This window comes from Cyprinodon tularosa, unplaced genomic scaffold (assembly GCF_016077235.1).
Source record: "Cyprinodon tularosa strain WSP-4 unplaced genomic scaffold, ASM1607723v1 ctg167, whole genome shotgun sequence".
Lineage (NCBI taxonomy): Eukaryota > Metazoa > Chordata > Actinopteri > Cyprinodontiformes > Cyprinodontidae > Cyprinodon > Cyprinodon tularosa.
The window spans coordinates 1,545,716-1,572,314 of NW_024038504.1; the positions used below are offsets into that span (position 1 = coordinate 1,545,716).

Below are 26,599 nucleotides of genomic sequence, written 5' to 3' on the forward strand. Positions count from 1 at the left end.
ACGTGCAACAAACATCACTTAACAAATAATGCTAGTGAAGGTAAATAAAGAGTAGTTTTCACATTTACAGTTATAAATATCTTCAGATATTGTCCTAAGAAAACTTGCAGTGACAATAGTTCCCCTAACTGAGCTAATAGCCATGAGCTTCTCACCTGTTGGTGATGTGGGGGATCCAACACACTTCATATTTGAACTTTTGACAGAAAAAAAGATTTTTTTCCAAACAATCCGTGTAAGTTTCCAAAATGTAAAAAAAAACAATCCGTTCAAGTTTGAAGACGTTTCACTTCCCATCCAGGAAACTTTTTCAATTCAAAATGTCAGAAATAGCGTTGAGTCTGAGGCTTTATAGAGTAGACCAAAAACAAAGCCTAGTTTTGGCTTCGAAAACATGCAAATTGAACCGGGCAAACGGATCCCCCCCTTGGGAATGGGAATGGGCAGTTGTTCGGTACTTTTTTAGCCTGCAATACCCAATACATGTCTTTAGCCCCATTTACACTACCCTTTTAAACGGTACGGAGATCAGTCCGAGGACAGTAACTGAGATAACTGTTGAGTGTAAATGGTATGCAGAACTGAACCGGACCATGCCAGACACAACCGAACCATGCTAATATGGTACTAGTTCATCAGTAGGGCTCGGCGTGGTTCAGTTCTGGTTCGGTTCTCTGATAACAAAGAGTGCATGAGCAGACCGCTTCATCTCCTTACAGTCAACTTCTGTAATCATGAAGTTTCAGACATTCATAAAAGTACTAACTTTCCTACCATGCCACATGATTTCCAGTGATGATTCTGCTTAGCAGTGTGATGAACCTTAACTCCTGCTGTTGTTTCCTGCGTCTGTAAGCCCTGATTAGACTAACGTTTGTCGTATCCACTTCCCAAAAGCCAACTGTCAAGTAAATTCACCATAGGCCTTCTTCTTCTGCCATGCCATGGTTTGTTTGTTTACCTCTAGAAAGCTTCAGCAGGAGGCAGGGAACCGTGCTTGTGCGGTGTGTAAATGGTCTTAAGGAACAGAGCTCATGACAGATCAGTTTTTTGAGGGTAGTGTAAATGGGGCTTTTGTCTCTGAAAGGGAGGTCATTGGAGGGAATTGTTGGCTTGTCTGAACAGAGAGGTGATCTGCTCCCCTATTTGGGGGTGGGGACCGGGATGATAGCAGGATGGAATCAACTGTATCGCTGTATTGTAGGTTTTTGTAAGCTGAAATCTGAGTCCGTACCCCCCCCCCCTTTTAGTGTTGGTTTTTTAACATAGATGGCTTCCTTCACGCCCCGCTCAACCCACCTGTGTTCTTTGTCCAAAATGTGAACATTATTGTCCTCAAAGAATATCGTTTTTCATTTGGTTGTGGCCTACACTCCCATGTAGGGGAGCAGAGCATCACCCTGTTCAGAAAACAATTCCCTTTAATGAAACCCCTTTCAGAGACAAAGACAGGTATCGGGTATTGCACGTTAACAAAAAACCCAACGACTGCCCATTCCCAAGGGGCAGACCCAATTCAATCTGCACATTTTCTAAGCCAAAACAAGGCTTTGTTTTTGTTCCCCTCTATATAGCCTCGAGCTCAACGCTATTTCTGACATTTTAAATTGAAAAACCTTCCTGGATTGAAAAGCGAAACATCTTCAAATTTAGAAACAAAGTCCAGTGGATTGTTTTTTTTTATTATTACTTTTTTGGAATGACTATGACCTGGATGACTGAAAAGCTTCACCTGCAATCCCTGTAAGTTGTGTAACGTTGTTTGCATATTAGATTAGACAAAGTCAATCATTCCAACATCAATCAATCTAGTTAACATTAATTTCAGAGGTGGATATCTGTGGCATTAATTGCTGGTTAGTTCATCCTTGGAATAAACCCAATCCTATTCTATTTATGGGCAAATTTGAGATCAAAATGGCTCTCCACATATTTAAAATAAGTCATTTGGTCACAGGAGAGTCAGGAAAGAGATAAAAAAAATATATATTTGACATATTTTACACATTTTACTGCTTCTCTATTTAAAAAAAGTTGCTTTCCACATGTTTTACATGTTTATTGTCATAATAAAGCAGAGTGGGGGGTGAGATGTACCAGATGCCAACAGTATGGAATATGGAAGTATATCTGTGTCACAGTGAGTACAAAAAAAAAACAAAATTTAAATTTCAGTGGCATTTTTAATTCAAATCCCAGCGACACAGATTTACTTCCATACAGCAGCAGGGAGCGTGATTTTTACAGGTAATGAGAGATTATACTTTCCTGACAATATCTACTTTTTTTTATAGATATTTCACAGGAAATGTGAAATTGAATGCAAGAGACTCATAAAAAGCTCTGAAATATTATCCCCAGCCAGGTTCCCACACACTGTAACATATATCCTTACCTTTCTGTAGATTCATTATGAATGTATCTCTATTTTTATCAAATTAAACAATTTGCTTGTGAAGTTGCAATTTGGAGTAGGTTTTCTTTTTTTTTATTGCATGAATTTGAAATTCCGTTTCTGTGGCCACTTATCTACATGCAACAGCAAACTAATCCTTTAGATGGTGGCACACAGTGGTTCACACTTTTTAATTTGATCTAGCTCCACCCCTGTGCTTGGAGCTGGTTACTTACATACTGGCTGATTTTTATCTTCAGCCACTTCATGCATTCCGTATTGATTAATACTGTATGTTGTATCGTATCTGCAGTTCAATATCAGTTGGTTGTGCTGTTCTATTTACATCTCTCTTTACAGGTGATGGATGAAGTCTTGTCAATATTTTCACTTCTTTTTTATAATGTGCACATAAAACTAATTATTCCCTACATAAATAAAAAACAAAACTATTTGCATATATAAATCAAGCAGAGCACTATGGCAAAAGCGATAATGCTCCACTTGCAAAAGGAAAATCTGTTGAGCTCTTTCTGGCATTATGACAACAATTCATATTGCCACATTGCCAGACAGGACACAAATAGAAAGAAAGAAATGAAAGGGGAAAAAGAAAAAAAAAGTATTTTAATCCCTTAATGAACGAAACATTAATACAGAAGAGGATTAGGGCCACTGAAAGTATAAAAAAAGTTAACCGATTTTTAAATATTATTTCAGTTTAATATAGGGAAAAAAGTCAGAATTCTGACTTTATTCTCAGAATTCTGAGTACAGGTTTTTTTCCGTTAATTGCTATGCTGACTTTTTTTCTCTCAGAATTCTGACTTTTTTCTCAGAATTCTGACTGAATTCTGACAGCTAATTACCTGTTAGCATCAAGCTGTAGCCATGTGTGCTTTAGAGATTGGCCCTCTTATTTTAATCACCTTCTGTTCTTCCATTAATGAAATATCATCACTGGGGACTCCTCGTGCACGTGAGAAGTCACCTAATTTTGTCATTTTCCACTAATGTGTTACTGGCCCTCTCAAACAACTCACATCTTTGTCAGGAAGCTGAGCGCTCCCACATCTGTTTCTTCATGGTGCCCATCTACATTAAGATCCAAAATTCTGACATTAAAGTCAGAATTCTGAGTTTTTAGCCAGAATTATGATATTTAAGTCAGAATTCTGAGAAAAAAGTCAGAATTCTGAGATTAAAGTCAGTATTCTGACCTTTTCCTCATATTATACTGAAATAAAATTTAAAAACAAGTTAACTTTTTTTGTTTTTTCAGTGGCCTTAATCTTCTTCCGTACATTAACGATTAAATGAAAAGATATATTGTTATTCATACACTGATTTATCTCCAATAAACTACTTATGTAATATCTCAAATGTCCAGTAGAGGGAGGCATTGAGCTATGAAACAGAAGCATTTATCGCTAAAATGAACTTATAAAAACTTTTTTGTTTCTTTGATGACTTCTTGGTGATTATAAGGCTGAGAAAATGTCCAGTTGCTTTCTGTCAGATTACTGATCCTCTATGGACTAAATCCTCCATTTCCTGAATCCCCCATTTCTCCATGTTGTCATGTTGATACAAGATGGTTTCTTTCTTTCTTTTTTTTTCCAGCTTTCGGTTCACACCCCTTTTTGTACTGTCCAATCAGGCCATCTGAGCTGTTTTTGAAGAGAAGTTCAAACAAAACGTCCAAACGTCAGGCATTTTAGAAACCTTTCGAAGGCATTCTTAAAATGCATATTGAATGAATGAGGAATCTTCGATCTCTGAACATTATTATTATTCTAATTATCTGTGGGATGATGGTGTGACAGCATCATCTGAGACCCGAATGAGTCATTTCTGGAGAGAAAATGAAACCTGCAATGATTCAGCGATAATTCCCTCCTAAATTGAGGATCTAAGGATGAAGCACAAATACAGTAAGATTTCTGTTGTGATTATTGTTTAAAAAAGAGCGGGAAGTGACAGTTAATGACATCATATTGGGTGCAGCTTTTTTTCCCCTATAGCCCAGTCAGTCATTTTGTTTTTCGGCCTGTTTATGATATATGATCTGTTTTAATAAGTTAAAATATCACCTTATGACCAATATGTGTTAGATGTGCCTGCTGTTATCTCTCGTTTTAAGTAACTTTTATTTTCATTATGTTTGCGGTAATATTACATGAAGGCTGTATGATGCAAATTAAACAAATTTCTAACAGCTGCTTCTCCTCATGGATGTTATTCAGTGTAAACATTTCAGCTTAATATTAACTCACAAACTGATTAACAGGCAACATTTTTAACATGTTGAATAAACGCTGTTATAGATGTTGAGAACATGATTATTCTGGATGCTTAAATAAATGTAGGAAATAATCAAAACTTACAAATGGCAAAAAAAATAAAATAAAATACAGAAGACATATTTACCAAAATACCCAGATATATGTTGTAAGTTTAAAGTTAACATTTGTTTCGATTGACTAAAATATGCATGCAAAGGTAGAAACATATACCAATATATATACCAATAACATATATATATATATATATATATATATATATATATATATAGGCTATGTATACATAAATAGATTATTCAGTTACAGCTCAAAGTATTTGTCTATATATATAACTACTATGGGCTGTAACTATATATATATATATATACACTCGAAAAACGATCTAGAAACAAGTAAAACATTTCTTAAATTAAGGGCTTTAACCTTAATTTGAGTAGGTAAATGAAATGATTTGCCAATTGAATGAGTGTTTTTAGATAATATGCACTTGAAATAAGACAGTTCAATTGTGTTTTCTTATTTCAAGTGTAAATTGTCTTGTTCCGTGGCAAAATGTCTCTTTTAACTCCTCAATCCAAGAACAAATGCACTTGTTTTAAGAAAAATTGACTTATCTAGGTTTAGATTTTTTTTTTCAGTGTACAACTTTGAGCTGTAACTGAAAAGTCTAAGATTCAGAAAAAAACTGTATATATTAAAGTGAGGGTTAGGGTAAATGTCAGAGCTAGGTAGAAAACAAAAAGGATTTCAAGTCATTATTAGGCCCTAATATAGGTAGACACAAAAAAAAAGTTGTCTGTGTATATTTGCAGCAGAAAATTTACACTTTTCCTGCTTTTATACCCAAAGATATAATGGAATCTTTTTGTTCTTTGTGAAGATAAATGTTTATGCATTCTTGTTTTTTATTCTAAACTTAGGTGAAAGTACATATATTTTGGAATGTGTAAATGAATCAATTTCCTCAATTTATTTAAAAGCTGACTTCATGCAATTTAGTTTGTTATTCTATAAATCTTGACCAGCTTTCAGTTAATTCCTCTGATCATGAGGTAGCAATCAGGAAGTGCTTGAGTTATTTCAGTGGGGGGAGAGTGATGTGCAGGTCTTCTTCCAATCTCACTGAAATCTACAGTCATTCGTGTTTGGAGGTTTTTACATGAACAATGGACTCACTAACAGATGCCCTCTGCAATGCCTCAGCCAGTGGAAACATAGAGAAAGTGTTGCTTTTGCTGCAAGCTGGAGCTAATGTTAATGGTCTAAACAGATTTGGGAGAACTGCTTTACAGGTCAGTATTAAACCTTACTTTTTCTCTGCTCTATTTTTTTTAAAGATGTAAATACTTTTTTTCCTTCGGTTACTCCTGCTGCTACATGCTGAGAGATACTTCCTCATTTGGTTTCATCTTTCCCTTTGTACAGTATTAAGTCTGTTCCTTTTATCATGTCTGCCAATAAGTTTTTTCAAATTATCTCTAATAAGATGTGTGCATTTGAAATAATCATGCATCTTTAACCGCCATTACTGAAAATATCTGGTAAAAAATAAATAAATATATATATATATATATTTCAGGCGTGGTCTCAGCTAGTCAAATGTGTTAAAGGATAAATAAGAAAAGTAGACCTACATCTGTTTTTAGTGAAAATGAAAGAGGTCAGTGTTTTGTTATAAAATGTGTATACACATATAACCCACTAAATTTCTTCATTCTAAAATGCAAGTGACTGTTTTATCTCAGTTTAGATTTCCAAAAGGTCAAGGGCAATGTGAGGGCATAAAAATAATTTAGATCCCCCCTAAACAGTGTTGCTTTATGAAAATACTTTCTTTACCCAGGAACACATGTCCTTATGAGGAGGTGGTCAAATTATTGTTTTAATTAATTTCATTCAATTAATGTATTTATATATATTTATTTATTTATACCCTCGAGGTGGTGAAACTGGGGCACAGCGCACTAGTTGAGGCGCTCCTGGACAAAGGAGCTGACCCCAACGCGCTCGACCCGGTGCGGCATCTCAGCGTGACTCACGACGCAGCTCGAGAAGGCTTTGTGGACACCGTCCGCGTGCTGATTGACCACGGGGCTGACGTCAACCGCGTTGACCAGCATGGGAACCTGCCGCTTCACCTGGCCGAGAGGGAGGGACACCAGGAGGTGGTGAAGCTGCTCCTGGAGCACACCGCGGACCCCAGAGGGCCAAATACGCGGAGCGAGCTGCGCCCATGATGGCGCAGGGCCACAGGTGCGCGTAAAAGGCCTAAAAAATTAATGCAACCGATTTTGGCATTTACCTAATCATATTTACTTACTTTAACACATTTGTTTAATGTTAACAGGGTAGGATATTAAACAAATGTGTTAAAGTAACCAAATATGATTAAGTAAATGCCAAAAACGGATGCATTATTTATTTTTATCGGAGTCTATGCGAGCAAACTAACAATTTATGTTGTTTTGAAATATGAAATTTTGCTTTGAGAGTTTTTAATGGGACATTACTTTAGTATGCAAAGTGTGATACGTTTACAGTGGGTTTTTTGACGCAATGTTAAGAATAAAAACGTATTGGTTTTGTTTGTCTAATATATATATATATATATATATATATATATATATATATATATATATATATATATATATATAATATTATTGACTAATTATATTTATGAAGCAACAGCATACATAGGTTGGCCTATTTTAGCTATTACAATAGATTATTTAATGCTTTTTGTTTCTGTACAGGCCTAACGGGTACAGAAGAAAGTGCTTTTAGTTAAAGAAGAAAGGTTTTAAACCTATTCAAGCTTCAGGTTCCCTCATAGCTGCAAATGTTTTATTTACAGCTTATCTCCCCCGTTCACGTTTTTGCAAAAAGGAGAATGGAATCCGTATTTTGCAAGCCTGCATATATTCCAAAAGAAAATGCATGTTGTTAAAAAAAAAAAAAAAAAAAAACACTCGTGTGTTCACACCTTAATCGACTGTACAGCCTGTTCCAGTTTTCCTTTACTCTGGCAATTTGGTGTATTAACAATCTCTTATATATCCAGTGCCTGCTTTGCTTCAGCATTAGGGCCTATCCCTAAGCTGCCTGATATATAAACACAATACATCATTAAAAAGTCTCCTCTGACTGGAAGTAAATGTAGCTGTTTGTTTATTTGTTTTTTACAAAGCACAGTTTAATGAACCAGTCTCAATAGGAGTGAGTGAAGAATTTGGGTTTTAGTATTTGTGTGATGGAAGTTTTTAGTGTCTTGAAGAAAATTACGGCTGCCTTATTGTAGTTTTGTGTGTAATTCTTCACAGGTCTGATAATTTGCCAACTAACCGTGTGCCAAATAATGTGCCAAAGCATGATAATAATCATCTTTCCTTTTCTCCTTTATTGTTTGTAATGTGAGCACTGCTGCACTTTATAATGGTAATGTTTGTCTTACCCCAACAGCTATATCATTTCACTGTTGTAAGCTGTATGCAACAGAATCTCATTTTGTTTACACTCTGCGCATACAAAATTACAATAAAGTGCAAGTCTCTATGTCTAATGATTAAAGATGTTGCACTGTAGATAATGTGATTAAAATTTAAAAGATAAGATATTTTATTACCTGCAGTAGTGCGAACAAGGATCTAAGTATGCCCCCCTATTTTATCTTATTTTGTCAATAAGAGTGATGCCTTTTCCGCATTTAGCCTAATTGCCACTGCATTACTATTTTACTGTAAAATTCTATAAACCTTATACATCTACGTGTTTTATTTTCTCTTCTCTCTCTCTTGCAGATTTGCCAAAAGGGCAAACAAGATCAGGACCTGGAGTTTGTCTGCACTCCTCTAAAACATTTTGCTTTTTTATCTAAAACATTCAAATTGAATTGTGTTTGTTTTTGGACCAAAGCAGGAAGTTGCCGTAATTTTCTAAATCTTTTTAAGTGTTAAAGAAATCCTGTGAATTACATATATTAAAGGTATAGTAGAGGATTTTTCGCAAATTTTTGAAAAGACCCACCCTCTCCACATAAAAAAAAAAAAAAAAAAATGCTCATGCACAACCCTGTGCCCGCTCCCAAGATGGAACGCCTATTAAAAGCGTGCAAGAGCGTGCACGAGCCAATATCTCCTCGTGCACGCTCTGTTTAAAAATTGCTGTTTGCATCGCTCATACAAGCTTACTTCCCAAAAGAAGATTTGGAATTTTTACACTATGTCAGACTCACCACCAGTAAGTGAAACTGGGGACCAGCACGTAGGATGGCCTTAGGTAGCATATCACCAGAATGATTGACAATTAGGAGGACCACTTATTTTGATGATCCACCCGGCAAAAGAAAATCCTCTACTATACCTTTAATGCCTTCATTTTAAAGATATCATCCTATGACTTTTCTCATTGTTGCTCTTCAGTAAGACAGAACAACAAAATAATGCAAACTCCACCCCTCCCAAATAAACTGCTTGTGATTTTCTGTTAGACCTCAAAAACAAATAAAATAATAACTAACGGGGCTCCTTGTCATAATTTCCTCAAGTAACATAAATGCCTTACATCTCTAATGAGGAAGGATTTAGTTCGCTGACGTTTGGCTTTTTATAAGATATTGCATACTTTCTGTTAATTCAACAGGAAAGATGAATTGTGAAAGTAACTTCCTGTAGGCTGTGGGTGCCGTACCAAAAGCTGTGCAGGCTTAATAGGAACAATTGCAGGTGAAAGAACATCACTGTTTGACAAGATTTGATCTTTGTAGCTTTGTTAAATCAGCATGTATTTTTTTTTTAATTCTCATTTACTATAACCCCATTATGCAGTATAATTACATATGTATTCATGTACTTCATAGATTAAGTTTCATAAGGCTACATCTCTGTTATGATTAGCTGCTTATACAGTTAAGTACGGTGGCCCTGAAGTGCAAACTGCAACTACAGATCTAAAAGCGCAACTACATTAAGGAAATTTGCAACTACATAAAGCAAAGTGCAACTACATTAAGAAAAACAAAACTACATAAAGCAAAGCGCAACTACATTAAGAAAAACAAAACTACAATTAGGGATCAGGGAGGGGATCCAGGATAAAGGATCCCGGAACCCAGATGCGGTCCTCCGGACCGTACTCCTCCCAGTCGACCAGGTACTGCCAACCGTGGCCCCGGCGACGGGAGTCCACGATCTGGCGAACGGTGAAGACAGGGGAACCATCAATGTCCCGGGCGGGTGGAGGGGAGTCGGACGGAGGGCACAAAGGGCTGGTCAGAACAGGCTTGATTTGTGAGACATGGAGAGTAGATTGGAGCTGGGCGTCATTTACGGTCGGAGAATCTTTTGTTTTGTGCAGATGTCCGGTTCAGGGCTGAGATGGTGTCTTTCCAGATCTTATGGGAGCGGCAGATGTGATGGTGTACAGACGGAACAGAGATTTCTTTTTCATCGGCAGGAAAGAGTGGTGGCTGGTAACCTAGTGAGATTTCAAATGGAGACAGACCGGTTGCAGATGATTTATGAGAATTGTGACCATACTCTACCCAGGGCAGGAATTGACTCCAATCGGTCGGGTTGGTGGAAGTCAGGCAACGGAGAGTGGATTCTAGTTCTTGATTCATTCTTTTTGTCTGGCCGTTGGATTGAGGGTGGTAACCTGAGGAAAGTGATATTTTGGAGTTAAGTGCAGAACAGAAGTTCTTCCAGACCTGAGCTGTGAACTGGGGGCCTCTGTCGGACAGGATCTCCTGAGGGATGCCGTGGAGTCGGAAAACGTGTTTTATGAGCAGTTGAGCTGTTTGGAAGGCTGTTGGGAGCTTCCTGAGGGGAACAAGATGGCAGGTCTTAGAGAAGCGGTCAATGATTGTGAGTACTGTAGTCATACCCTTGGAGACAGGAAGGCTGGTTACAAAATCCACCGCTATGTGGGACAGGGTCGAGACGGAACAGGTAAGGGGTGAAGCAGACCAGAGGGAGGCTGATGAGATGGTTTGCTCCTGGCGCAGATGGGACAGGCCAGAACGTATTCTTTTACGCCCTTGTGGAGGGACGGCCACCAGAAACGGCGAGTGATGAGGGCAATGGTTCTGCTAACACCTGGATGGGCTGAAAACTTGGCAGAATGCATCCAATGGATTAGTCGAGATCTTACAGAGGTGGGTACGTACGTTCGGTTTTGGAGGTCCATTTCCTGGGTCAGGTTCAGAAACTAGGGCAAGATTTATCAGGTCAGAGATCTCCCAGGAAACGGTTGCAACGGTGCAGCTGGCAGGAAGGACAGAATCAGGTGTTTCAGGTTTATCAGGCGGGTACAGGCGAGAAAGAGAGTCAGGTTTAACATTCTTGGATCCGGGTCTGTAGGAAATTATCAGATTAAACCGAGAAAAGAACAGAGACCAGCGGGATTGACGTGGGTTTGACCTTTTGACAGACTGGATATAGGATAGGTTTTTGTGGTCAGTCCATACCAACACGGGGTGTTCAGCGCCCTCTAGGCAATGCCGCCACTCCTCCAGAGCCAATTTGATAGCCAGAAGTTCTCTATCGCCGACATCATAGTTTTGCTCAGCTGGAGAAAGCCTGCGAGAAAAGAAGGCGCATGGGTGAGTCTTGTTATCAGAGTCAGATTGCTGGGATAAGACTGCTCCCACTCCAGAGTCAGATGCAGCCACCTCTAAAATGAACTGTTTAGAGGGGTCAGGTTGAATAAGAATGGGTGCACTGGAAAAAAGAGCCTTGAGTTTATTGAATGCGGTCTCAGCCTCAGCAGACCAGTGGAAAGTTCTTTTGACTGATGTCAAAGCGGTGAGTGGCTGGACTGTCTGACTGTAATTTCTTATGAACCTCCTGTAAAAATTTGCAAAACCCAAAAACCTTTGGAGTTGTTTGCGATTCTCGGGGGTAGGCCAGTCCAGAACTGCTTTAATCTTGTCCTCCGATGGCTTCACCTGCCCGCCCTCGAGCACAAATCCTAGAAAGGTGACAGAAGGTTAATGAAATTCACATTTTTCAGCCTTGACAAAAAGTTTGTTTTTGAGAAATCTTTGGAGAACCAAACGAACGTGTTTCTTGTGGTGTGACAGGTTCTTACCCCCAGATTCCACATAGTCCGTCAGCGCTCCGGTCCGCTCCGCCCCGCTGACGTACGTCGTGCAGAGCGCTTGTCTTTCATGGAAATCAAAGAGAGCTGTTCCACATCCACCGCTACTCCTCCGCTTGTCTCCGTCCACGTACGTCTTCTCCGTCCGTCACCGACAAATTACGGAGCCGAGCTATTTTTTGCTCCGCTCCGGTCCGGCCAGGTCAAGATCCGCAAATGCAATCGCACCAAACAGGAAAAAGAACATCGACAAATTCCGGTTCGTCAAATTAAAATATAGCAGCAACAGATCGGTGACTAGAAATTATAGCACAATTTTTATATATTAAAAAAAAAAACTAACACCGTTTATTTAAATGATTGGATCCAAACTATTGGTTATTCACCAACGAGGAAGCAGATTTCTCATCTCCATCAAAATATTTATTTTATACCGAGGGACTTAAAGTTTAATGAAATCCATTCAAAAGGAACTTCTAATTACAGGAATGAAAAGAGATGCTGAGTTTGGGAGTAGAGAACAAGTTCATTCATAAAAAGCAGTTTTGAATTATCCTTATCCCCGTTACAAAAATCTACAAAAATCTATATATATATTTGGGCAGAAACTGAACATATGCTGGATGATGGTGGGATTTTTTTAATGTGTCATATTAAATTAAGCGCTCACAGGGTTCATACAGGAATGAGTGACTCTAATTTAATGCTATTTTAATGCTATTAGAAATGATTTTAATGCCATCAACAAGAACCATGTACACAAGTTATTAGTGTACATGAAATATGAAGGAGCTGTAAGCACAGTTCCATGACTCCTGTATGTATGTACATCACCTGCAGAATTCAATACAAAATCGCGCTCATCACCCATCAGTGTTTAAACGGATCCTCACCGGATTATCTGAAGGACGTTCTCACTCCACATTCATCCACCAGATCTCTTCGATCACAAGACTGCAACTTCCTTCACCTTCCTCGCTCCAGATTAAGCTCCATGGGAGATCGGGCCTTCGCTGTCGCTGCCCCCCGTCTCTGGAACTCTCTCCCAGATCATCTGAGAGCTCCACAACCACCGAATGATTTTAAAAGAGGCTTGAAGACTTTTTTATTTAAGCAAGCCTATTCTGCCTCCACATGATTTTTATGTTGTTGATTTTTATCTTTGATTTTATTTGCACTGTGTAGCACTTTGAGATTTTTGTTAATGACCACATGATTTTTATGGTTGATTTTTATCTTTGATTTTATTTGCACTGTGTAGCACTTTGAGATTTTTCTTAATGAAAAGTGCGGTACAAATTGGATTTATTATTATTATTATTATTATGTAAACACACACACACATATATACGTATATATATATCCTCTAGCTTTTTCTCCGCCTGGAGCTTCCTTTCCGAACATACGGCTTTATGATCAGTTCCACGCAAATTAATAGCGATATAATATATCTGACGAAATTGTTTTTATAAACATTTTTATTAAAGAATCATAAATGCCACGATAAACATATTTAATTAATTTTAGTGCCAATTAAGGCACTAATTGATTTAAAAAAAGAATTATGAATCGTAATTATTTTTAATGATCCGCGGAAACCCTGGTTCATCTCGCGCATGCCGTCTACGATCTCCGAGGAACTCAGAGCGGAGGGGACGGGAGCCACAGCGGCGGCTGTAGGCTTTGCTTTGTGCAGGCGGTCTGGAGCGCAGCAGGGCGGAGCGGAGCGCAGACGGAGTATGTGGGATTTCAGGGTTAGAATAAATCAGGATATCATCAATATAAACAAAAACAAAGATGTTGAGAAAGTCTCTCAACACGTCGTTAACCAGGGCTTGAAAACAGGCAGGAGCATTAGTCAGACCAAAAGGCATAACTAGGTATTCGAAATGACCTAGAGGGGTTTTGAAGGCCGTCTTCCACTCATCTCCCTCTCCTATACGGAGAAGGTGGTAGGCATTTCTTAAATCAAGTTTGGTAAAAACAGTAGCCCCTTGGACGGGTTCAAACGCAGATGCGAGCAAAGGCAATGGATACTTGTTTTTAATGGTTATTTGGTTGAGTCCTCTGTAATCTATACAGGGTCGGAGAGATCCATCCTTCTTTCCAACAAAAAAGAAGCCTGCACCAAGAGGGGATGAGGACGGCCGAATAATTCCAGCAGCTAGAGAGTCGTTAATGTACTTCTCCATTGTTTCTCTTTCTGGTTTGGAGATATTGAAGAGTCGGCTGCTAGGAAGGGGAGCCCCAGGCAACAGATCTATGGCACAGTCATATGGTCTGTGAGGAGGAAGAGACAATGCACTGACCTTGCTGAAGACTGGTGCCAGATCGTGATACTCAGGTGGTACGGAAGACAAATCGGGTGGGTCTGGCTCCCTTTGATTGCTTGGAGACTGAATGACAGGGGCTGCGGAACGGATACAGGAGACATGGCAGGAGGCAGACCATGATTCAATGTGTCTCTTTGCCCAATTTATATGAGGGTTGTGTTGCTCTAACCACTCATATCCAAGAACTAGAGATGAACAGGCAGATGGAAAAACAAAAAAGGTTATAGTCTCTCTGTGGTTACCAGAGATAAGAGATAAGTAACTTCATGTAATTTCTTTCCATCAATGGCTGAGACTCTAAGGGGTTTCTTCAGAGGAATGGTTTCAATGTTTAGCTGTTGAACTAGGTTAGAGTCAATTAAATTCTTCTCACAACCAGAATCAATAAAGGCTGACAAGGTGAGGGTCTGATCAGCAGCAAACAAAGTAGCTGGTAGCAGTAGATGAGGAGAATTTTCAGATTGCAGATGGTCCGCCAGACTCCTCATTTCCTCTGGCGGACCCCGGCTTTTACCTTAGCTGGGCAGGTGGACACAAAATGGCCGGGCTCACCACAATACATGCATAAGTTCCCTTTGTATCTCCTTTGCCTCTCCTCAGTTGTGAGTCTGGTATGACCAATCTGCATAGGCTCTAAATCAGAGGTTTCTGTGGAAGGAGAGACGCCATGGGTTAAAGAAGGAGGAACAGAAGCTGACTGGTTACGATTCCGTGGCCTAGAATCAGTCTCAGGTGGAGCAGAAAAAACAGAAGAACAGATAGTCATAAGGGCAGTTGCAGAGAAAACATGGCTCCTTAGTTTAGACCTGGCTCTGGCTCGAAGTCGATTATCCAGACGAATTGTTAAACTGATTAATTCCTCCAGGGTAGCTGGTTCGTCAATTGTGGCGAGTTCATCTTTTATTTCTTCGTCTAGAGCCTTAAAATAGGCGCTTTTAAGCGCGCATTCATTCCAACCAGAAGCTGCGGCTTTGACCCGGAAGTCGATTGAAAAATCGGCTACAGTCCGATTTCCCTGTTTAAGACTTAGCAGAGCTTGAGACTCAATTAATTTGTCTGAGTCTTGGTTAAAGACTTGTGAAAATTCCTTGATGAATTGATCGAAGGTGCATCTGAAACTGGATTCAGAGGGGAATCTGGCCTCAGCCCATTCGAGAGCTCTTCCGGTCAATTGAGAGAGAATGAAACTAATTTTTCTCTTATCATTGGAGAAACTGGATGGCGAATGTTCAAAAATCAATCTACACTGGAATAAAAATCCTTTGCACTTACTCGTAATGCCTGAATATTTCTCAGGAAGTGATGGACGGAATTCCGGAAATGACGGAACAGGTTCTGACCTTTGAGGCGGATCTGGCTCCGGAACCGGAAGTTGAGCTGGCTCCGCTCTGGGAGTAGCATTGCTGAGATAGCCGGCTTATTCCTGTAAAGTTTGGTTTTGCTGGTCCAAACGTGTGTTAAACTCACGGAGGGTGGAGTCGTGTCCTTGGATCAAAACTCCTTGTTCCTCAATCATCCTCCGGAGGTGGACTGCTGGGTTAGGTTGTTGGCCAGAGTGTTCTGTCATGATGGGATTAAGGTTCCTAACCCACATGCAGAACACAAACGGAGTCAGATGAAAAGTTTGACTGTTTATTGAAAAAACACAAAGTTAATAAACTTGAAGCTGGGGAAACAGATCCTGGACTGGTCACACTGGGTTTTCTGCAGAGAGGGATAGTTAGGTTAGCCAGGATGCAGATGATTTTGTCAGAGGAGTTGTGCAGGTCTGTACCTGTGATGTGGTTCAGGCTAAGCAGCAGAGGGAGGGAACCAGGAGGGTCCAGAGGCAGATGGTCGGCAGAGGGCTAGGCAACGGCAGGGCTCGACTTCAGACTTGTCAGTGTTTTGGTTCAGAGTTTCTTCCAGTTCTCTTCTTGAGAGCGGACAGGCAGGTTCTGATAGTTTGAGCTCAGCAGACCTTCTGAGAGCAGGCAGGCAGGTTTCAGCTGAGAAACTCTTCCTGATTTCCAGGGTTCAGTCAGGTTTCTTCCTAAGAAGCAGAGAGGACAAAAACTGGTTAGATTCAGATTCTGGTTTTCAGGGGAGTCAGAGAATCAGACAGGCTGGTTGGCTCAGGCTTGCTAACCATAACTGGCTTAACACTCTGGCACTGGAGTGTTGTCCTGCCGCTGCTTAAATGCTGGTCTCCTGATGAGCCAATGAGCCGCAGGTGTGGTCGTCAACTTTCAGCTCCAGCTGTCGCCCTTTCTCTGCTGGAGAAAGGGCGACAGACCTCCAGATCCCGACAGGAATATTTTGAATCAGGACATACGTACGAGGTGATACTGGATATGCTCAAGACTAATCACGACATTTCAGTTAGTTTGCGTACACTGAAGACACACTTAAAAGAAACTGGACTGTTCAGACAAAGCAACTTCCGGTTCAAGGGTCAAACGGCGCCGTCGTCCAATCAGCGATGTCTCATGTTTCCCACTGGTACCTACCTTTTCCGGTAGGTTAATGTAATTGTGTTTTCCTTAATGTAGTTGCGCTTTGCTTTATGTAGTTTTGTTTTCCTTTATGTAGTTGCGCTTTGCTTAATGTAGTTTTCTTTTTCTTAATGTAGTTGTGCTTTGCTTTATGTAGTTTTGTTTTTCTTAATGTAGTTGCGCTTTGCTTTATGTAGTTGCGATTTCCTTAATGTAGTTGCGCTTTTAGATTTGTAGTTGCAGTTTGCACTTCAGGGCCACCGTAGTTAAGGGATACAGGACATTTCAGTTTTTTCGATTTTCAAAACTCCTGTTACAGAAGCCTAAATTAGGACACAGACTAACATTTTTTAAATTGTCATAGTCTAAAATCTTACACATTAAAAAAAAAGAATATCGGAGGTCCAACTACTTGCTTAAAACAAAACTTTTTTTCTTTTCCACAAAAAAAAAAAAAAAATCATGTTTGTGGAAAATGTTTCCAACTCTGAGACATTATAACTCACAAACTGCTTACTCATCCATTGCAGAAAAAACAACATTGTAACCTCTTGGTTTTCACTCCCCTGACAGGAACAATTTTGACTGGACAACTGCAATTATAGTGCTTAAAATTAAGCCCACTCATATGGATTAGTAATATTCATTGTCACCTCAGCTCACGTATTTGGTGTGTTCAGGCTGCTGCACGTTTCCTCATTCTACAAAGCATATATTTTCTGTTTCGTTTCAGTGCAGACAATTAGCATATCTTTTCTGACAAGGACATTTTTGCAAACCCTAAATCATTAAACCACATTAACGGTAGTATTTTATTCAGGTAGCGGCCTATTTAAAGCATCACATTTTGCAACTGCATTACTTCTTACAAAAAAGAAAAGTTCCAACATGTGTGGGTGGAGTTTTATCAAAACCATTTCAGGAACTAGCTGTCATGACCTTTAACACCAGTCCTGGCATTCATTGTGTCCTGACTGAAACAAAAATGATCCACCGTCACAATCATAAAAGTGTGGCAAATCCTGAAGCAGAGCTTTGCTGCAACTCTTTTTGCTAAGCTTCTATTTTTCCTTATAATTTCTTCTTCTCAGCATTAGCTGGACACAATCATTCTTTCATGCTTAAAATCTATCTCACTTTCACTCATTTGATTTATTTTCACTTTTGGATGAGTAAAGTATTTCTGAATTGAAATGAACCAGCACCCAGGCACATTTAAAAAAAAAAAAAAAAGGCCAACTGAGGTAGTTCAGAGGTCAAGCTTAGGAAGCTGGGGGTGAGCATTTGTAGCATGAGGGACACTATATTTATATAGATATAAGGAGATGGAATAAACAGCTGATCACACCAAAATGTGACATCTAAGCATGTCAGTGGGAATCCTCTGATTGGATCGGACAGGATTGACATTAAAATGGTTATCCAACTTTTGCCAATTGGCAGTCTGATCAGCAGTGGTGATTCTGTACCAAATTTACTGCAGGGGGCCATGGTGAAGCCATAGTTTCTCGATGGAGTCACGATATTTTAAAAAAATGAGACAAAAATAAATAATTAAACAGCTCATTACTTAATACAATAAATGAACCAAAGAGCCATTTGCAGCTCTTGAAACCTCCAATCTAGCAGATGAAATAACGTGACTGAAAATAAAAGTCCAACAAATCAAATTTTAAAGCGGCAATAATAAAACTTTAGAATTAAAAATATATATATAAAAGGGATTTTTCAGTTGCAATTTCTGTTCCAGTGCTTGTAATTATTTATAATAAATTTATTTTGCCTTATTTACAGGGTCCACTAAAGCGGCCAGGACCACTTCTACAAGGTCACTAGCCCCCAGTAGCCCTGTCAAGAATGCATTCCGATCAGCATGCATGTAAATGCTTTTCAGGATCAAGTTATTTTTATGAGGCAAGCTGACCTGAGTCTGCATATGTATGCCCCACATTTCAGATTATTCTGAATGGCATGTTTACATGACACAGCTTTAGTCTGATTAGCTGTTTTATTCGCTTTACAAACCAATTTAGTTTTTGTTTTTGAGTCATTTCAATCTGATCTTGAAATCTTGTACATGTAAACAGCAGTTATGCCAGAGATAGATTTCTATTGGACGTGATCTTTATTTGCAAGAAAAAGAGTGAGAGGGATGACTTAACCACATAGGCAATACTCTGGTGGTTTGAGACAAATGTTAGTGATAAGTGAAAAATCTTACTAAAAAAAGGAAAATACAGTTATCAAAATGACACAGGTTTATATACTATAAATCCAAAAAATATTAATATTTTGGGGTGACTCAAACTTTAAAGTGAAACAAAAAGTGGAAAAGAAAAGAAACTGTGAAGAATGCACGTCAAGTTTTTCTCCATTAATGTATACGCCTGGACTAGAAATCAGTGAAATCTGTCAGTATTTAAAAACCATGCCTCTTCCAATGAGCAGCATTGATTAGTCAAAAATAAAGGATGGCATCTGCCTGAGCGGACAAAAGCAGGGTAAGTACATAAACCATTGGCTTGATTTCATTTCCAAGGAAAACATTAGTGTTTAGTAGAGTTTAATGAGATGCCAGATAAGTGTTGGAGTGATAAGAGTTTCCTCCAGCCGTTATGCAGCTCAGAATACAGTGAACCCTCGCTATAAGGCGGTTCACTTTTCACGGTCTCGCTGCTTCACGGATTTGCATCATGCATTGTTAAACTTTGTCAAACATATTAATGGTGGCATGTCGGTTTATAAGGATCTTTTGGCCCAGAAGGAAAAAGAGCGACAACGACTACCGATAATATGTTCTTTTCTCCAAAAGACACACCTGCACCGCAGGCTTTAGAACAGGGATGTCAAACTGGTTGTGTGGCTGCAGGTTTTCTTTCCAACCAAGCAATAGCACACCAGACTCCAGTCATCTCATCAAGTGAATCCAGTCTTGAGTTAGTCAACATGATGACTTAATGAGATGAATGGAGTGCTCTGGTGTACTATTGCTTGGTTGGTCCTTTCTGGAACCAGTTTAACACCCCTGCTTTAGAAGAAAAAACGCCACAGAGCAATCAGGATGCAGCGGCTCCGTCAGAGCAGCAGTGAAATACTGTACTGTACACGTCAGTCACTATTTGTCCTACTGTACTTTGTATTTTTTTTCTTAATCATTTTTCATTTTCTCCCGTCCCAATCCGTCACGGTGCCGCAAAATTAACTCTTCAGTTCGTATTAATGATTAAAATTATTACTTATTTATTGATAACTATATTATTTTACAGTAAAGTACAGTAGTTATTTGTAAAAAAAAAAAAAAAAAAAAAAAAAAAAAAAAAAAAAGACAACGTTTATACCGTATTTTTATTTGTTTAACAAATGCTTGGGCCTGTAAAGCGTTTTTGTTCCTTGATTTCAATGTTGTATGGAGTATGTCATTGTATAATAACTTTTAAAAAATAAAGGTTTCTACTTCACGGATTTCACCTATCGCGGGTTCTTTTAGGAACGTAACCTCCGAGATAAACCAGGGTTCACAGTATCGCATGTAAACAACCTCCTTTGAGGAATATATTCCCCCCAGATGGAGAAAAAAAAACAAACTTACTCAGAGAGTCGCTGCATCATGTAACCTCATTATTGAGCCAGATATGTTTATTTTATATTTTTTTGCAACTGCCGTAGCGCCGCATATCAACATGCTGAGAATTCGCGCTTAAATTAATTCATGAACGCCAGGTGTGCGACAACATGGCTGTGAAAGAAAAGGTCTAGGGTGAGACGAGGCCGTAACTCCTTTCTAAACTCAATGTAAAGATGGCGGGACGACCTGTACACCTCTGAACGATTAGTATCTGTGAGACGTTTATAAGTTTCCCTGCAGTGAAATATTTATTAAACTTATTCAGTGGCGCGGTAAAGAAAATATTTACCCTTAACACGTAAACAGTTCTGTTGATATTAATCACGCTTTGTCGTCACAGCTACCGGTAATAGTATGTTGATTGTATTAATAAAATAATTCTGATTCTAATTGGGTCATTGATCCGTTTGAGCGAAGGCGCAGCAGAACCAGAACCAGGAGGCGCGGCAGGACCAGCAGCAGGAACAGGAGGCGCATCAGAACCGGGAGGCGCGCAGCAGCTTCCTCTCCTAGAGACAAAATGGTGGCTCTCAGTGGAGCTACCGCCCGATCAAAGAAACCCTTTTGTTCGTAAACTCACTTTGAACCTGAAATTCTCCGTTTGTGTTTTTTTTTTTTCTATCAAAGTTTCAGTTTCGGCACCTCGGTATTAACAAATAATCTGGGTATTTAGTCGTGCTGCCATTTGAAAGTTCCCACCGAGGCTGTGGAGTCAGAAAGGATCCTCGCTATGATTCAGCGATATTTGGACACCACCCGATTTTTAATGTTACTGCAGTGTAGGCTATTGTTCATATTTTCATTTTTGCACATCGTATTGTTTTTTTGTGTTTTTTTTTTTTTTTGTTTTTTTTTACCCGCTAACCTGCTCGTCTCGAAAAAGGTGCAGTATGAGGAAGATGTCCATTGGTTCAAATATTATTTGAAGTAACTAGCTTTAGGCCTACTTTTATTTATTTTTGATCCAAGTTATATTGTTTTACACCGTAACTCATCGTTGTGTGAACAGAAAATAAACAGTAAATTAACATGCGCTGAACTTCTCTCTAACAGACCTGGCTCAAAGACACAACTTGAACTTAGGAGTATGGTGTTTCAAAAACACAGCACAACGACACTTTAACAGTCGTCTTTATTTTGGAGGCATGTTTTGGATATAGTTTTATTCCATGTTAGAATATATTTATAGGCTTCATATTTCTCAGGTTGTACATCCATTCATCATCAGGGTGGGGGAGCACATTTTTATTTGGTGAAACACATTGGAATTATTATTATTGTTATTAGGCAACAACAACAGAGCTCAAATTACTAGACAGCTAGTGGCTTGTTTTTACATGAATTTGTTGTATACTACCACCTTTTGTTACTTTCCATCCTTCTACTAAAGCATTCTTACCTGAAATACATTCTATAAGCCCTAAATTAAGTAAAAGATATAGAATTTAAAATATCGTAAAACTATAAAATTTTATAAAAGGTAAATGTAGCACCTATACAATTTCAGAGAGATGAAGCCGCGTTCCCCCATCAGATAAGGTTTCCTCTGCATCTCTGCACCGCGCAAGCTGCAGAAAATCCCCTACTTATAAACATCAGGATCTGATGGGCCTTTAAACCTTTTCAGATAACGCCCCCCCTTCTTAATATGAGGGGAACGGCATCTGATGGGCCTAATTGTTCTGTCAGGCACTGTTCTCCCTGCAAGGGGGGAACGGTATCTGATGGGGGAACAAGGCTTGATGTAGCAGCAGTCCCACCACGAGCCTGCAGAATAAGCAGGAGAAAATGCATGGATGGATGGATGGATAGTAAATGTAGCTAGCAAAGAGTAAACGTGGTCCAACAATTATAAAAGAAAAAATATTTTCCCATCATATTCATCACAATGCTACTGCATAAATGAATCTATTTTGTACATGAATTACACCCTAAGTTGTTATAAACTGAAATGAAAATCCCACATGATTGTGCTTTCATGCTTGCATCATCAAAGCGGATGATGCAAGCATCAGTGGCTTCATAACTGAGAAACCAAGACAAAGAACACGTGCTCTGGAAAGTTTGCTAGAGTGTATTCTTTGATATAGTTTATTTATCTTTTTTTAAAGAATGTAGTCAACAACAGAGCTGGTTTGTGATGCATCAGCATGCAGGGATTTGAAAGAGGTGCAAAGCTGATACTGATGGGGAAAATACATCTGAAAGATGTAAGAATGTAGCATTTTCTACTTGTAATTCTTTGTTGGTTCAGAAATAAACTTACTTTTTAACTATCTTGGATTTTTTTTTCCATAATGTGTGCAGAAATTGCTGAGTCCAAAAGCCAAAAAAAAAAAGGGAAGCTTTTCATTGGAAAATATGAGCCACATACAAAAGGTACTCTATACTGTAAACAAAACAGATTTTAAATTTTTTTAGCAGGATCTCTTTAACAAAGTACACCGCCACAAACACATTTGTGTTATTTTGCACCATCCTTGTGGGGGCTAGGAACTACCTGATGACATCTTTTTGACACATGTCTTTTTTTATGACAACTGCAGCACACAAGTTACCTTTAACCTGTTTAACATTTAATTTACAAGCAAACATATAAGGCCAAATTATCATAATTCGTAAAAATAACTTTAATAAGGTTCTATACAGTTAAAGTGGGAGGTGAAGTTGCATTTTCAATTTCTATGTCTATTGACAGACATGTTGGACTTCAAAAAATGACCTCAAAATATGGTAAATTTCCTGAAAATAACTGTACTCGACCGTAATCTGAGCAGAAAAATAAGACAATCTGTCAGTGGAAGAGAGTTTTTAACCTTAAAATAAGATTATTACATATTATGTACTTGAAATAAGGTAAAAAAAAAAAAAAAAAAAAGCAATTTTTTCATAATCTAAATGTGAATCTTAGTTCATTTGCAAATTGTCATATATACCCACCTCAAATCAAGACATCAATGTAGTATTGCCATGTATGGACTGCGGAACATTGTTAAGCTGTTTTATATATATATATATATATATATATATATATATATATATATATATATATATATATATATATATATATATATATATATATATATATATATATATAATACTGATATTACTGATTAACTGCGCGACCGAAAGGCGATTTTCCGTTTTGTTGAGTTTTGAACAGTGAAGATCCTGCAACATAGGTTTCTGAGACCTAATATGGGCTCTTTTTTTTTCTTTACAATTGGCTAATTAAAAGGTTGCAGTGTTTCCCTGAAAACTGAACTGTTTTATCTCCTCGCTAATATTCTGCCATATATTATGATTATATTTGCCTATTTTGATTTATTTGCCCTGATTTTCCTCTGTGTAAGCGGTCCCCCGCCCGTCACATTAAACCGTTAAATTGACTCATTCAATTAGAGCATGGGCGTAGGTTTGCATAGGGACCATAGGGACATGTCCCTACCAAAATTTTGAACCGACCTAATTGTCCCTACCAATAATTGGATGTGAGCAACATGTTTAAAATTTACAGTAGTAGTTGTTGCAGCAGTGGCTTCTTTTCCTCTCTCAGCTCCTCTGCCTGGTCTCTCCTGTCCCTTTCACCTAGCAGCGCATGGAACTGTGCTGCGCTGTTTAACTCAACTCTCATTGGTTGTTCTCCCTTAAGTTCCGCCTTCTCTCTCTCTGATTGGCTGTTTTCTAGTCCGCGTGTGCTTGGAGCACAACATTGAAAATGTATTCACACTAATGCAGCGGTTACTGCAATTAATATTAGGCTACAAAACTAGTCCCAATAAAAAAATTGAATATCATGTACACTAAAAAACAAAAACCTTTTTTTTTCTTTTATAAAACGAAATATTCTGAGTCAGCCAGGAGTTCTGAAGACTGCTGAAAAAATGGGCAAATAAAGGCTGTAAGCATCAACATTTCTGATTCTTAGCCACAGCCAACTAAAAAAGAAAATGTGAGGGTTTCCTTTTTACCGATATTTAGTTGATATTACTGTTTTCATTTTTTTGTTTCTATTTTTTACAATTTTGATATAATAACTTATCTAAGTGGGTTGCTCTATGGGGAAAGGCACATTTTACATTTATATTACTGTATGTTTTAAAGTCTCTATTCTCCAGTTAATGATGAATCACTTACTAAATTAGTTGACGATTATTGAAATAATCAATTAATATGATTCATTTTTTCAGCCCCAGATGAAATACATGAAATTGGCTACACAGAGTAACTACAGCCCAGATGTTCAACTTTTATAGTGAAGTTCATATTTTAATGAATGTATTATTTTGCTTGGTTCAGAGAGAGAATAGTAGGTAAAAATATTAGAGTGGAGTTTAACTCTGCACAATTCTATATCTTCAAAAGAAAATACTGTATTTACCTTCTCTCTTAGTCGTTCAAATGAAACCGTTTTCAAAGTGGAAAACAGTCCTAATTCCACATTCATCAGAGCCGGTGATACTTCAAACATTGATAAACAGCATCTAATGAGTGTAGAGCTTATAACATTTTTATTAATGGAGCAAAATGTTGCTTTTCTCTTTTAACAATGAATTCCTCTTATCAGTACGGATGCTCACATCGAGCATAAAAAAGGGCATGCATATTGCATAGCACCAATGGCACCAGACCAATAGTGTCCCTACCAAAGTTCAAATCAAACCTACGCCCTTGAATTGGAGCATGATCCGCTGCAGCCTATTTCAATTCACAAAGAATAAAGTTAATAAACTAATTTAAAGCGAAAGTGTTCAGTTCAGTCTAGGCGTTGGCTTGATTCTATGTTAAAATTCCGCTAAAGTCACGTAACCCTTATTTCTGCTTGGGGAGAAGTAAATATAAAAGGGCGTATAAGAGATTCAAAATTAAATAGCATTACTTTATTTTGACATGGAGGTGGGCAGCACAGTATAATCAGAGAGGGAGGAGTCAAAGGTGGATACGGTGTTTTCATTGGCTGGAAGCCGTTTGACGGCTGACCAATCACCGATCTACTTTACGCCCATTCTCGTTGATTTAATTCCGTTTTCTGCCAGTTTATCTCCTTTTGTGATTTTTGAAAATCCGTTTAGTTATTGCTACATCTAAAATATCTATTTTTTTCTCTTACAGACTTGGGACATGGTCAGTGAAGATGAGGATCTGAGGTTTAATCCAAGAAAAATAAAATAAACGTATTTTTTTTAAGCATTTTCTTGTAGGGAAATCTTACATAATAAAAGCCAATAAATTGGCAGAAGAGTTTAGCATAGAAAATAAACATTAAACGTTTCAATGTTTTTGTCAATAAACACTTCTGACATTTAAGTTACTACAGCTGTTTATTACACCTGGGTAATCTACACTTACTGGGACAATGAAAACTAATTATTCCGTAGGTGCAAGAATTACATAAAACAAGCAGCAAAAATGCAAGGAGGGCCAAGAAAGCATTAATTGTAATAGGAAAATGTCCAAATATCTATATTAGAAAACACTTTTTAGAACATTGCTTATAAAAATGTTCAATAGCCCATTTTATGAGGTAACCAGGAAGCCATTTTATAGGCAAAAATATGAAGAGACCATTTAATCCCCCAGTGACTACTTTCTGCTTCCTTTTATTTGATTTTATTACAGAGCATATGCATATTTAACCTTACAAGAAAAGTTCTTACGAGCATCCACAAACACACATACATACTCCACTCACATGAAAACAACTTGTTGTTCTGTTTTTTCCCCCCCAGAAATTAAAAAGAAAATCAATGAAAAACTCACATAATAGCGAGCGTGGTCAATTTAAATTAAAAGGTCATTAAAAATAATGAGTCAGAGTGCAACACCAACTCTGTGATGACAAAGCAACATCTTGTGTGTTGTGGAGTTTTAACAAGAAGGGAAATTTTCCTGCATCCATGTGCAGACCTTACTTTTAGTGAGACATATCACTGTTTTAGGAGCATCATGATTTATTGTTTTCAAATAACCCCAGGATTATTTAGACCAAATCTGATACGAAGCAGCTAGAAAACATGTTTTATTTCGATAGACGTCTTCAGCTGTACTGTAGTAGAGAGCAGATTTTTAGAGGGCCAGACTTTATATATATATATCCCATAAAGAATAAAAAGACATATTGATCAACCAGCTCTCACCTGTGTAAAGTATAAGGCCATGGAGCTCCACCTGGGGGGCAGAAGACTAAATATATATGCAACAAGGATAAAGTACTGTGCAAAAAAACTAAGGTACAGGCCGCTAACCACCTATCCATCTGTGAAGGTTTTCCAAAAACACTCAGGGTGGGAGCCTTACACTTTAACACACTCAATTTACTAGTTTTTACATGATTGTAGTCATATAAGGAGCACAGGAACAGTTTACATGACATC

General features: G+C 38.3%; 1 protein-coding gene across 2 annotated transcripts; it reads left to right on the plus strand.

Annotated features, from left to right (window-relative positions):
- Positions 1-4,190: 4,190 nt before the first annotated feature.
- cdkn2c (cyclin-dependent kinase inhibitor 2C (p18, inhibits CDK4)) lies at positions 4,191-25,670 on the plus strand. 2 transcript variants are annotated; one of them, XM_038281128.1, is made up of 4 exons: positions 4,191-4,329; positions 5,881-5,990; positions 6,639-6,951; positions 25,338-25,670. In XM_038281128.1, the coding sequence occupies exons 1-3, from the start codon at positions 4,314-4,316 to the stop codon at positions 6,933-6,935; spliced, it is 423 nt and encodes a 140-aa protein (XP_038137056.1). In that variant the 5' UTR covers positions 4,191-4,313; the 3' UTR covers positions 6,936-6,951; positions 25,338-25,670. The 2 variants fall into 2 exon arrangements, with proteins under 2 accessions (XP_038137056.1, XP_038137055.1); XM_038281127.1 differs by lacking the exon at positions 25,338-25,670 and adding an exon at positions 8,496-8,783.
- Positions 25,671-26,599: the final 929 nt, after the last annotated feature.